At 42.8% G+C, this 14,732-nt stretch overlaps 1 protein-coding gene across 1 annotated transcript in view; it reads right to left on the reverse strand.

Annotated features, from left to right (window-relative positions):
* LOC113893409 (antigen WC1.1-like) overlaps positions 1-12,742 on the reverse strand; it is a 50,887-nt gene extending 38,145 nt beyond the window's left edge. The window contains 2 exon segments of the mRNA XM_027543411.1: positions 8,589-8,909; positions 12,670-12,742. Of these exon segments, the coding sequence (XP_027399212.1) occupies positions 8,589-8,909; positions 12,670-12,742 (394 nt within the window).
* Positions 12,743-14,732: the final 1,990 nt, after the last annotated feature.

Genomic DNA, 14,732 nt, shown 5'->3' on the forward strand with positions numbered 1-14,732 from the left:
CCTAGGTTAAGGAAAGTCCTGAGGCTGGATCGATGAGGGCATGCCAACCTGTAGATGGGTGACAGCTCCAGAGAAGAAATATGGACACTATCACTAATTCAAGTTTATGGCATCACATCGTGTCTTTCTGATACTTTTTGATGCCAAAAAATTCCATGAATTCCTTCAGTGACCTCAGTGGGAAGGAAAATGAGTTAAGAAAACTCAGAGAGTCATAGAGAGTCCCAGCCATCTCTCTTGAAATCCTAGGATTTGTCAAAGAATCTGGGGGAGAGTGTGCTCTCAGTGGGAGTTTACCAGATAGCTGAGTTTCCACATCATCTCCTATTAAAGGTTTTTCTTCTCAAACAGGACTCATAGAAAATGCTAAGGGCTGATAATAATTGATTTTAATACTATCATTGTACTAACTCTAACCACAGAAAAACATGCATTCTTCTCAAGCACACATGGAATAGTCTCCAGGCTAGGTTACAAATAAGCCTTAACACATCCAAAAATATTAAAATAATTCCAAGTATCTTACATGACCATAATGGAATGGAACTAAAATTCAATAATGATCAGACAACAGAATTCATGAATCTATAAAAATTAAACCACACACTCATATTTTAACATTGTTTTCCTATTTCTATAAAGAATGCTATTTAGATAGGAATTGCATTAAATCTATAGATCACTTTGAGAAGCATAGGCATTTTAACAATACTAATTCTTTCAGGCCAGAAACACAGAATGATCATATTGTCTTTAATTTCTTTCATGAATGTTTTACAATTCTAAAAGAAGATGGCATGTTGCCAAAAAGAAGGAGGAAGAAGAAGGAGAAGGAGGACGAAATGAGCAAACAAGCCATAATTTGAAGAGTTCCAAGTTGAAAAAGCCTCAATATGGATAAATATGCAAATATTTGTGGGGAAACACTTGTTGAATAGGTTGTTAGCATACTACATCACCCCCTGCTCCTCCCATCTACCACCTAAACTGTTATCCTTTCTCATTTCTCCCACTTCAGACAAGCAAACACCATTTTAAAAGATACAGATAGATGGAAAAGAAAATCAGAAAGGGTAGCTACTGCTGAAGAAGTAGGATGTAGGTGGGGTATATGGCATGCAAGGTGGGATCAAGGAAGTTTTGAAACTAAAGGAGGAAAACCAAAATAAAAGTTCATCATTTGGTCATCAAAGGAACACATTTTTTTTTAATTTTATTTTTAAACTTTACATAATTGTATTAGTTTTGCCAGATATCAAAATGAATCCATCACAGGTATATTTTGAACTGAATGAAGATAACCCAATGAAAAAACTTTATTTAATTCATCAAGTACATTTTGAACTGAATGAAGATAACCCAATGAAAAAACTTTATTTAATTCATCAAGTACATTTTGAACTGAATGAAGATAACCCAATGAAAAAACTTTATTTAATTCATCAAGTACAATTTCCTGATTTCTGGGTATGTTCTGATTATTTACTTCTGAAGTTCTTCCTGGTGAAGGACTGCTTAGTGATGCCCAACATCCAAAGAAAAAATTATTAGAATTTCAAAAAGAGAGAAATGTAACCCATAACACATTTTTTTAAAAACAATCATTTAAAGCGGGTTCAGAAATTACAGAAATGATTGAATTGGCTGAAGAACTCCTTAAATCCCTAATATCAATATGCTTAATGAAGCATAAAAATAAACAGGGAGGAAAACTAGGAAAAATAAACAAATGAGACTTCTGAAACTGAAAAATATAGTATTGGAATGAACATTTGGATTAATTACACAAGAGACTACACATTGCAGAATAAAAGAACTGGGAAGTAAAACACAGCAGTAGAGACTATCTAAATTGAACCAAAGAGAGTAAAAAGGCAGAAAATATGAATGGAAACACAATGGCATGTAGGATAATATATAAAATATGTGTATTTGGAGATTCAGAATAAGGGATGTGTAGAAAAATATTAAGAAAAGATAAATGACATTTTCCCAAAGTTATTGAAAACTGTAAACCCACTTATCCAAAAAGCTAAACAAACCCCAAGCAAGATAGTGAAACCATTCTCAGAAAACTTGACAATGTAATTACTGATGTTCATTGGTAAACAAACAAACAAAAATATGTTAAGAGCAGCCAGGGAAGTTTGACACATTATATACAGGGAACAAAAGGATAAATATTGCTTACTGACTTTTTGTTGGAGGCAATGAAAGTCAGGTGACAATGTAAAAACATATGTAAAGTATTGGGGTTAGGCATTTGTTAACCTAGAATGGAATCACCCAAGAAAATACTTTTCAAAACTGAATGAAAATTAAAATGATTTCAGGTAAATGAGAGATGATAGAATTGGAGGCCACCAGACACACACTACACAAAACTGCCTCAGAAAGTTCTTCAAGCTAAAGGGAGATGACAGCAGATGAAAACATGGATCCTCTCAAAGCTATAGAGACTGTGTTGGTTCTCTATTAGAAGATTTAAAGCAAAAATATTAGCAACACACTATAAGATTCATAATAAATTTATGAGTAGAATGTATGACAATGACAGCACCAATGACAGGAACAGGAAAGTGGAAGAAAAGTATAGTGACTGACATTGCAAGTTGTGACATAATATCATTTCAAGGTAAAATGTAACTGAAGATTAATAATTCAACATTGGGCTTTCCCAGTGGTTCAGTGGTGAAGACTCCACCTGACAATGCAGGAGACGTGGGTTCAATCCGTGGTCTAGGAAAATCCCACATACCACAGAGCAACTAAGCCTGTGCACCACAACTAATGAGCCTGTACTCTAGAGCCCAGGGGCCACGACTACTGAAGCTTGTGCACCATAGAGCCTGTGCACTACAGCAAGAGAGGCCACCGCAATGAGAAACTCATGCCTGCAACTAGAGAGCAGCCTCTGATCTCCACAACTAGAGAAAAGCCCATGCAGCAGTGAAGACCCAGCCAGCAACAAATAAAAATTACTTAAAAAAAATTTTTAATTAAACATTATAATCACCTAAAAACCTGATACAATTAATAAATCAATACAGTATTTAAATTAAAATGATAAAATATACTCGAAGATTAAAATAAGAACAAAGATATAACATATAGCAGCTGCTGCTGCTACTGTTGCTAAGTCACTTCAGTCGTGTCTGACTCTGTGCGACTCCATAGATGGCAGCCCACCAGGCTCCCCGGTCCCTGGAATTCTCAAGGCAAGAACACTGGAGTGGGTTGCCATTTCTTTCTCCAATGTATAAAAGTGAAAAGTGAAAGTGAATTTGCTCAGTCGTGTCCAATTCTTAGCGACCCCATGGACTGCAGGCTACCAGGCTCCTCCGTCCATGGGACTTTCCAGGCAAGAGTATTGGAGTGGGTTGCCATTGCCTTCTCTGACAAATAGCAGGCAAGTACACTTAAACCCAGTTATATCAATAATAACATTAACTGTAAATAATTTAAGTACTCCAAATAAAAAACAAGATGATCAGACCAGATAAAATAAGACAAAACACTATACTGTCTACAAACTTATATGTGTTTAAATATATACACAGAAACATATTAAAGAGGTAAAAACTACATACCATGCAAACACAAATCAGAGAAAACTCTATATAATATCTAAATTAATATCATACAAAGTCAGACTATAAGACAAAGAATTCATACAGAGAAAAAGAAACATTTTATGATAATAAAATACAAAAGAAATTATATAGTATTGAAACTGGTGGGTTAAAAATAAAGTGATGCTTAGAAGAAAATTTAGAACCTTGATGCTTCCTTGATGATTACATTAGAATAAAAATAGAAACACAAGGAAATGATCCAAGACTCCATCTCAAGAAGCTACAAAAGCAATCACAATCATAACTGAAAAAGAGGAATGAAAACTGAGCATAGAAATCAATTAAGAAAAAAGCAAATACACATCAAGAAAATCAATACAGTCCATTAGTGATTCTCTTAAAAAGAACATTAACACTGATAATCTTCTAGCAAACCAATTAAGAAAAAAGAGGAACACATTAACAGCACCAGTAACAAAAGGAGGAATATCATTGTAGATCTTCCCAACATGTAAAGATATGAGATATGAACCAGTGCTACTACTTTGAAAATTTTTTGTAAAATGGGCCAAGTCCTTAAAAACACATTACTTGTGAAACACAATTCACCAAAATCTGATACAAAAAAAGAGAAAAATATGAGTAAACTTATTTGTTAAATAAACAGAATCCATATTATAAAAATTTTCCACTAAGAAAACTTCCAGCTACAAATGCTAGCACTTTCACGGAGCTCAGAAATGACTCCCACAACAGGATAAAGGAAGAGAGGGAGGGAAGGAATGAGGGCAGGAAGGAAGTGTAACACAGAGGCTGTGGTGAATGTAGGAATTGACCTGCATCTTTCCAACTCTCCCCTTCTGCAATCCTTGCATCTTTATCCCCTCACCATTTTGCACTTCAGTACTGTAGTCCCTGGTGGCTCAGAAGATAATCAAGATTCTGCCTGCAATGCGGGAGACCCAGGTTTGATCCCTGGGTGAGGAAGATCCCCTGGAGAAAGAAATGGCAACTCACTCCAGTATTCGTGCCTGGAGAATCCTATGGTCCATGGGATCACAAAGAGTAGGACAGGACTGCAGGAACTTGGAATGCTTGCATCACAGTCCTTCACAATTTGTGTGTTCCCTCCCAGATCTTCCACTTGAACTCCATGAAATCTCCTCATTATTTCAAACAAGCTTCTCTACATTCTCCTCTGGTCATTCTTACCACTCTAGATTTATCCTAAACACAGTACTTCACTTCCAGCAATCCACTACTGAGGCTGAAATTTCTCTTCCTTACTTGACTCCTAAGGTTGAGCAGAAGAAAACCCAAGAGTTTTGATTAAAATAATGAAAATACATGGTATTCTAATCTTATTTCTGCTATATCACCACCACTTTGACTTATCTTCACATCATTAAAATATGCCTGAAAATACAGAAAGAACAGACCAGGAGGAGGAAACTAGTGACAAAAAGAGAAATAGAAGGAACCTGGAACCGTTCATAAAAATGTGAGAGTCTAAGTTAGAGCAATGGTAGTCAGGGTGTACAAACCACAATCAGGGTTTAAATATTAGTTCAGTTCAGTTCAGTCACTCAGTCATGTCCGACTCTTTGCGACCCCATGAATCGCAGGATGACAGGCCTCCCTGTCCATCACCAACTCCCGGAGCTCACTCAAACTCATGTCCATCGAGTCAGTGATGCCTTCTAGCCATCTCATCCTCTGTCGTCCCCTTCTCCTCCTGCCCCCAATCCTTCCCAGCATCAGAGTCTTTTCCAATGAGTCAACTCTTCACATGAGGTGGCCAAAGTATTGGAGTTTCAGCTTTAGCATCAGTCTTTCCAATAAACACCCAGGACTGATCTCCTTTAGAATGGACTGGTTGGATCTCCTTGCAGTCTAAGGGACTCTCAAGAGTCTGCTCCAACACCACAGTTAAAAAGCATCAATTCTTTGGCGCTCTGGTTTCTTCACAGTCCAACTCTCACGTCCGTACGTGACCGCTGGAAAACCACAGCCTTGACTAGACAGACCTTTGTTAAATATCAGAGCACTTCCAATTCTATACTTCTAAGTATATCTTAACTGGAATTAATAACAAGACATCAGTATTCTTAGGATAACATTGGGAGTTCTAATTTCACATAAAGTTTAAACATCACACACTCAGATGCTGATTTATCAAAATATGATAGAGACACCTGTAGTATTTCCACAAATTTATCTTCAGTTGGAACCATGATTATGACATTGTGACAATGAGGAGGATTACTTGAGATGCCAGAAAACAGGTTTGTTTAAAACAAAAGTTTCTAACTAAAATTCAAATTTACCTTGAAAATAATTATTTTTAATAAGAATGATAAAGATAATGGAAGAAAACATTTTGAAGAGATGAATAGATTTATGACATAAGTGCTGTAGTGGTTTCACAAATGCATACTTATCAAGCAGTTTTGTATGTCAGACATACCTCAATAAAGTACTTTTTAAAAAGGAAAAGAATTGTTTCCTTAAGGGCATCAACTAGAATCATCAAAGATCTGCTGAAGGTGAGATTAGAAAAGATCACTTTTCCAATGATCTTCCTGTACATAAACACCCAAGAGCTGATTGGCTGTGGCTGTTAAGGACCTACTGCAGATGTCTTCAGGGCTCCCCTGTCCCACCATCCCATTAGATGGGGTGGTACTATCCTAAGACCAGCCTTCTACCTTAGGGAATTCACTGTGATAACTGACAATATCTTCCTCCAGTCCAGTTGTTCTGATGTGATTAATAACCTGGACATCCAATCTGCAATTGTGATAACTAGAAGCATCTCTGCCAAATACTCTGAGCACCCATTCACACCCTGGTTTCACTTCTTTCCTGCATCCACCTTGGCATAGGTCAAACAAACTTAGATAGCACTGAGTACTTCTTAGGAGTCACATCAGGTCCTCTTAGCTTCAATTCAGTTCAGTTCTGTTCCTCAGTCATGTCTGACTCTTTGCAACACCAAGGACTGCAGCATGCCAGGCCTCCCTGTCCATCACCAACTCACGGGGTTTACTCTATCTCACGTCCATTCAGTTGGTGATGCCATCCAATCACCTCATCCTCTGTAATCCCTTTCTCCTCCCACCTTCAATCTTTCCCAGAATCAGGGTCTTTTCCAGTGAGTCGGTTCTTCGCATGAGGTAGCCAAAGTACTGGAGGTTCAGCTTCAGCATCAGTCCTTCCAATGAACACCCAGGACTGATTTCCTTTAGGAGGGACTGGTTGGATCTCCTTGCAGTCCAAGGGACTCTCAAGAGTCTTCTCCAACACCACAGTTCAAAAGCATCAATTCTTCCGTGCTCAGCTTTCTTTAGAGTCCAACTCTCACATCCATACAGGACTACTGGAAAAACCATAGCTTTGACTAGACTGGTCTTTTTTGGCAAAGAAATGTCTCTGCTTTTTAATATGCTGTCTAGGTTGGTCATAGCTTTCCTTCCAAGGAGCAAGTATCTTTTAATTTCATGGCTGCAGTCACCATATGCAGTAATTTTGGAGCCAAAAAAAAAAAAAAGTCTGTCACTATTTCCACTGTTTCCCCATCTATTTGCCAGGAAGTGATGGGACCAGATGCTGTGATCTTAGTTTCTGAATGTTGAGTTTTAAGCCAACTTTTTCACTCTCCTCTTTCACTATCATCAAAGGCTCTTTAGTTCTTTGCTTTTGGCCATAAGTGTGATGTAATCTGCATCTAAGGTTATTGATATTTCCCCTGACAATCTTGATTCCAACTTGTGCTTCATCCAGCCCAACATTTCTCATGGTGTACTCTGCATATAAGTTAAATAAGCAGGGTGACAATATACAGCCTTGACGTACTCCTTCCCCGATTTGGAACCAGTCTTTTGTTCCATGTCCAGTTCTAACTGTTGCTTCTTGACCTACATACAGATTTCTCAGGATGCAGGTCAGATGGTCTGGTATTCCCATCTCTTGAAGAATTTTCCAGTTTGTTGTGATCCACACAGTTAAAGGCTATGGCATAGTCAATAAAGTAGAAGTAGATGTTTTTCTGGAACTCTCTTGCATTTTCAGTGATCAAACAGATGTTGGCAATTTGACCTCTGATTCCTCTGTCTTTTCTAAATCCAGCTTGAACATCTGGAAGTTCACAGTTCATGGACCACAGCCTTGTCTAACTCAATGAAACTATGAGCCATGCCATGTAGGGCCACCCAAGACAGACGGGTCTTAATGGACAGTTCTGACAAGACATGGTCCTCTGGAGAAGGAAAGGCAAACCACTTCAGTATTCTTGCCTTGAGAACCCCATGAACTCTTAGCTTCACTGCCTCTTATATGTGGTGCACTTCAGCTACTGTGTTGTAAACTTCAAGACTTGATTTTCCTGCTCCCTCAACATCCCTACAAATGTGGTGTGAGCTCCCCACTTGATTCATCAGGTACACCAGTGTGATGAGATTTTCCCTGCCACAAGTCCCACTTCTGGCCTCCTCTGACTGTGACCTAGGGACATTTAAATGCACCACTGAATTTCTCTCACACCTTTTCCTTGTGTAACTGCACCATGACTTCGGGTATGGTCACTTGTCCATGGGTCTTCACATGCCCTTGTGGGGTCACCATTGCTTGGTTGAGCCTGTTCTATTGGCATATCACTCACATATCAACCTGATGGAGTGTGGTGACTCTGACTTTTAGGACCAGTGAGGATAATAAACCTTGTTGCCTACAACTCTCCTGTGACACCCCGCCCCCATCAATGTAGCCACACCCTACTGACCATTATGTCAAAGAATACAGAACAATTACCATGCTGAGACTGAGTCACAGAGGTTGAATCCAGAAGCTAATCTGTATGAAACTTTTGACCTCACCTCTACCTCCTGTGACACATCACAAAGACCCTTCACCCAAGTATGTTCTAAAGGCTGTATCCATAATCTCAAATCATTCCGGTAATAAGACAAAGGCTTTTCCTGCTAGAGATCCCCACACAAACCAGACAGGACTTACCTGAGCAGACTACTCCAGCATCGCAATCATGTGAAAGGCTATCATTACGATAGTCTTTAATCTCAGAATGCTTACAGTCACTGACAGTTGACTCCACCCCTTCACATGAAACATACAAAAGCCAAATGGGGCCAAGTCCTGGTCCAAAATAAGCCCCTCCAGGAAAACCAATGGCAGCTCCACACCCCAGCTGTCTGCACACGACAGATGCATCCTTCAAGGTCCAGTCCATATCATCCACTGTGCCCCATTCTCCTTGGTGCTTCACTTCCACTCTCCCCTCACAGTGGTGGGTTCCATCCTTCAGCCTCAGCTCCAGAGCTGCAAAAGAGACACACAGCATGAAAGATTTTAGGAGACTTAGAGTGGCATAATATTTAAAACATTAGCTCTTTGAGGAGCAAAACAGTGCATGGGATATAGTATTTCCTGACCTCTGTGGTATGAACATTCCCAGTGTGGCCAGCTCTAAGCCCCCAATGTGCCATCACTGAACACAGAGCAGGAAGGGAGGCACCAAGTATTTCTCAGGAGCCTTTAGAACCAGCTCCAGGGACACCACCGAGGACAGGCCTTCAGAGTCTCTGGATGCTGCCCTCCCTGTAGATGTTCCCAAGGCTACTAGGGTCCAGCTTCTCCATCTCAGTTGCAGCTCATGGCCCGGGATTCAGGGAGGAATCCTCCCTCTCCTTTCCTGTCCATAGGAAGCATGTCATCCAGCTCAGGAACAGATGGCTGGGGTAACAGGCTCTAAAATGTCCTGGTTATTCCTGCCATCTGGTGTTCATGTCTTTGTGTAATTCCACACTCCAATGTACCTAGTAACATGCGTCTAACAAATGGAATTTGATGAAAGTGATCAGATGTCACTTTAGTGGTTAAGTCATAAGATGACTCTGGTTTCTGCATATAAAAAGGAGTTCATTAGTAAGAACATCATAGATGGAGACATTACCAGTGTTCAGTTCAGTTCAGTTCAGTCGCTCAGTCGTTTCTGATTCTTTGAGACCCCATGGACTACAGTACGCCAGGCCTCCCTGTCCATCACCAACTCACGGAGTTTACTCAGACTCATATCCATTCAGTCAGTGATGCCATGCAAGCATCTCATCCTCTGTCTTCCCCTTTTCCTCCCACCTTCAATCTTTCCCAGCATCAGAAGACTCTATTTAAAAAAAAAAAAAAACAAAAAGAACTAACTAGATATTTTGTGATTCTCTGATAGCTCAGTTGGTACAGAATCCACCTGCAATGCAGGAGACCCCGGTTCAAATCCTGCATCAGGAATATCTGCTGGAGAAGGAATAGGCTACCCACTCCAGTCTTCTCTTGTGGCTCAGCTGGTAAAGAATCAGTCTGCAATGCTGGAGACCTGGGTTTGATCCTTGGGTTGGGAAGACCCCCTGTAGAAGGGAAAGACTACCCACTTCACTAAGGCCTGGAGAATTCCATGGACTGTGTACAAAGAGTCAAACATGACTGAGTGACTTTCACTTCTTCAATTCTTCAACCAGATATTTTGAAGCTGAATAATAAATGAATGGTCTTCCCAGGTGGTGCTAGTGGTAAAGAACCTGTCTGCAAGTGCAGGTAATGTAAGACTCGGGTTTGATCCCTGGGTCCGGAAGATCCCCTGGAGGAGTGCATGGCAACCCACTTCAGTATTCTTGCCTGGAGAATCCTATGGACAGAGGAGCCTGGTGGGCTACAGTCCATAGGGTCACAAAGAGTCAGACATGACTGAGGCAACTTAACATACACAATACAATGAGTAAACTGAAGAATTCAACACAGAGATTCAACAACAGACTTGACCAAGGGAAAGAAAAAGAAAAAAGAATCAATGTGTTAGAAGAAAGATTAGTTGAAAGCATCCAAATAGAGGAGCCAAAAGAAAATGAAAGGAATATAGAAAGCCAGTGGACACCATAAAGAGAAACTGTATGGACTGGAATCATAACAGAAGAAGTGAAGGAGAAAACAATTAAGGGCTGAGGACTTCCCTGGTGGTGTAGTGGTTAAGAATCCACCTGCCAATGTAGGGGACATGGGTTCAATCCCTGGTCCAGGAAGATTCCACATGCCGCAGAGCAACTAAGCCAGTGTGCCACAGCTGCTGAAATGTGTGCACCTAGAGCCTGTGGTCTCCAGCAAGAGAAGCCACTGCAGTGAGAAGCCTGTGCACTGCAGTGAAGAGTAGCCCCTGCTTACCACAGCTAGAGAAAGCCCGCATGCAGCAAGGAGACCTAGCACAGCCGAAAATAAATAATTATAAAAAAGAAAGAAAGACAGGCTGCGAATTTCCAAACCTGGGGAAAGATCTGGGCACCTAAGTTCAAAAAGCTAATAAGTCACCTCAAAATTTCAATCCAAACAACCTTCTCTAAACTGTTCAAATGCAAAGAGAAAGAGAGAATTCTAAAAGTCTAAAGAGAAGAAAAAAATCTGTCACCCAAGAGAACTCCCATAAGGAGATCAGCAGATTTGTCCAAAGAAACCTTGCAGACCACGACAGAAGGAGTGGTAACATACTCCATCCTCACTCAGGGGAAAACAGCTCCCAGGGAGGGAGGGACAGGAGAGGGCACAAGAGAAAGTGCTCCCTACAGAGTCACAGCAAATCCTGGCGGGGGGAAGACCATCCCAGGCCTCCAGCACATCAGGAAATGAGTCACAGGGACCGGGGCAGGAACTTGGGAACTTATACACGTGGGGCTGCACATCAACTGCTCTTTACAAACAGAGGGACAAGTCGTTCATTGGAAGGACTGATGTGGAAGCTGAAACTCCAATACTTTGGCCACCTGATGTGAAGAACTGACACATCTGTAAAGACCCTGAAGCTGGGAAAGAGAGAAGGTGGGAGGAGAAGGGGATGACAGAGGATGAGATGGTTGGATGGCATCACCGACTCAATGGACATGAGTTTGGGTAGACTCCGGGAGTTGGTGATGGACAGGAAGGCCTGGCATGCTGCGGTCCATGGGATCGCAGAGTCAGACACCAGTGAGCGACTGAACTGAACTAAACTGAACAGACAAGAGGTCCCCGCTCCTGGATGCAGGCTTCTCTGCTCCCTAATGGACACCTGGTGGGAACAGGTGAGGCCAGCAGGCAGAGCCTCTCACAGAGCCCAGTGCTAGGCAGACATGGCAACAAGCAGAGGGGAGCCCGAGAGATGGGGGACAGAGCCAGAGAGCTCTGATCCAGTTACATGCAGCGGCCATGACACCCAGCCCTGTGGACACCTCGTGTGCTTCACAGAGCAACGGACTGGACTCACTACCTGCTCTGCAGCTCTGTTCCTCTCATACAGACAGGCTCCACCTCCCCTCATACACACACACACACACACACACACACACACATACACACAGGCTCACACACTCCCCCCACATACACAGCCTCACACAGCCTCACACACAACTCACACACTCCTCACTCACCCTCACTCACCCACACTCACCCACACATACTCCTCACACACCTTAATACTTGCATACTCCTCACACACTCCACAAACACATACACTCTTCACACCCACATACACCCTCACACATACATACCTTCACACACTCACACACACACATTCTTCATACCCTCACACACACACACCCTCACGCACTCCTCACTTGCACACATACACACACAATCACAGAACCTACAGGAGCGAAGACATAGGAAACACAGGGACCCAGGGGCAGTGCTCACACACCAGGCACGTGGAGCGTGTGGGAACAGCCCAGACTCCCAGGTGAGCTCAGTCACTGGAACTTCCACACAGTGAGAGCCACTGGGACTCCTAGAAGCTCCCTGAAAACAAGGGAGACCGTGGAGGGGACTTAGGCTGACTCAGCTCAGTCCAGACAAAACTTCACGGCTCTGTAAAATCTGCCTCTATGACCAATGGATGCCCCCCGCCCCCGCCCCCCGCCGCCATAGGAAAGGAACCAGTATTCACATCAACATGGTTCTTTTTGGTCAGAAACACTGAGGCCAGGTTCCACAAGTCCAGACACCTTTCCCTTCATCAAGGCGTCCACTCCCCTGCTGTGAACCAGGAGAGAGGGGCAGCTCTTACCTTGACCACCCACCACGATGCCGAGGAGGACGACACAGAGTCCCCGCAGGGAGAGGTGTCTGCCCAAAGCCATCCTGACCCCACGTCCTCAAGGTCACAGTCCCAGCTGCAGGATCAGCCTGTGAGGAGGTGTCAGGGTGCCGACTGGGGTCTATATAGACCACCCCTTACACCCTCCCTCCTGAGAGCCAATAGAGACACCTCTCACCATTTCAGGCACTATCAGAGGCTGCATCTGCCACTTTCTGCAGCTCAGACACCAATGAGCTTCTGAATCTTCAACATCTCCTTATATGAGCAACACGGTCCTTTGAGCTCCTGCTTCCATAGTCCTGACAGCTGGGTCCCACCACTGGGACTAGGGTAGAAACGGTTCATCAAAAATCATGAGTGCCTTTCTCTCCCCTGATCACCCTGGTCAATATCTGCAGACTGTGAGATCTCACAGGGTCTGGGTGTGGGATCTGTTGACCCGTGGAGAATAACTTTTGTAGAATCAACTATTGATCTTCCCCGGCACTGAGCTCAGGGTGGAAGCAGAGAACTACAGGAAGTCTTGAAATACAAGAGTATTTATCAGGTCAGCAGAAAATGAGGACCAGGAGTACAGGAATTCACAGGTTAAGGCATGAAGTGAGACCCATCAAGTTGGGCGGATGAGATTGCAGGGTTTTCCCCCTTCTCAGAAAAATCTGGAGACTGGGTCCTGGAGCACGTGCCTAGATGCTCAGTCGTGTCTAACTCTTTGCAACCCATGGACTGTAGCTCACCAGCCTCCTCTGTTCAGTGGATTTCCCAGGCAAGAATACTGGAGGGGGTTGCCATTTCCTTCTAAAGGGATCTTTATGACTCAAGGATCAAATCTGCTTCTCCTGCATTGGCAAGTGTGTTCCCTATAGGGACATTCAGACGTGTTAAATCCCTTTCCCTTTATTGCATTTCATTTTATGTGAAGTATCTCTTTCAGCTAGTCACTAAACGAGGCTGACAGAGAGAAAGAGATTGCTATTAAAGGAAACAAAGAGAAAGTAGAAGTCGTCATTCAACTCTAGCCCACCAAATTAGGAGCAGGGATCTCTAGAAGAAAACATGGGGCTTCACTCTTGGCTCAGCAGTGAAGAATCCGCCCACAAAGCAAGAGACGTGAATTCGATTCTTGGGTCAGGAAGATCCCCTGGAGAAGGAAATGGCAACCCACTCCAGTATTCTTGCCTGGAGAATTCCGTGGACAGAATGGCCTGGGCAGCTACAGTCCATCGTGTCAAAATGAGTTGGACATGACTAAGTGACTAAACAATGAAAACAAGAAGAAAATTATACTTTAGAAAGACTAAAGTTTTCTAAACTTCACATGTACTCCCTTTATATGCTGAGAGTATGGTTTGATAAGATTCAGAATACATTTGTATTATAAAACCATAACGAAAGAAGATGCAAAATATAATTTAAGGGAAGAGCTCCAGAGAGATGGGGAAATAGAAAGTCTGCTACATGATAGCTGCAGGCAGGGGGCAAAGAAGGGGTGACTGAAGCAGAGAAGAGAAAGGGGTTCATGCTGCCTGAAACCACCAATGAACCCATCTCCTCTGTTCTGCATTTAAGAGGAAAGGTGACGGCAAGAATGGAATCCCAGGTGGGTTGAGGGGACAGATCCAAGCAGAAGGGATGATGTCCAGTGTAGCCATTGCTGCCTGGTTCTGTTTCCACTCATCAGAGAAGCTCCCAGATGCACCCCCAGAAGGTATCCCAGGGATGAATAGAGAGACTGAGAAGGGCCATAAGTGATGCAAGATAGAGCTCCCCCATCGAAATTCAAGGTCACTAAAGTGCTGCCCCCTTTCCTCATGCCCCCTCAGGCTCAAGATTCCCATGATGCAGCCCTGTGGTCCACACAAGCCCACCCTGAGGCCCCCTCACCCTGATTCCGTCTTTTCAGCACAGACGTGGAAGGAAGCATCTGTGACACACAGGCCCCAGGGTCCACACTGAAGCTCAGAGACAGCTTCAAGAGCCACCCACGGCCCACCTTAAGGTCTCAGTAGGGCCAACACTGAGGGCAGCTA

This window comes from Bos indicus x Bos taurus, chromosome 5 (genome assembly GCF_003369695.1).
Source record: "Bos indicus x Bos taurus breed Angus x Brahman F1 hybrid chromosome 5, Bos_hybrid_MaternalHap_v2.0, whole genome shotgun sequence".
Taxonomy (NCBI): domain Eukaryota; kingdom Metazoa; phylum Chordata; class Mammalia; order Artiodactyla; family Bovidae; genus Bos; species Bos indicus x Bos taurus.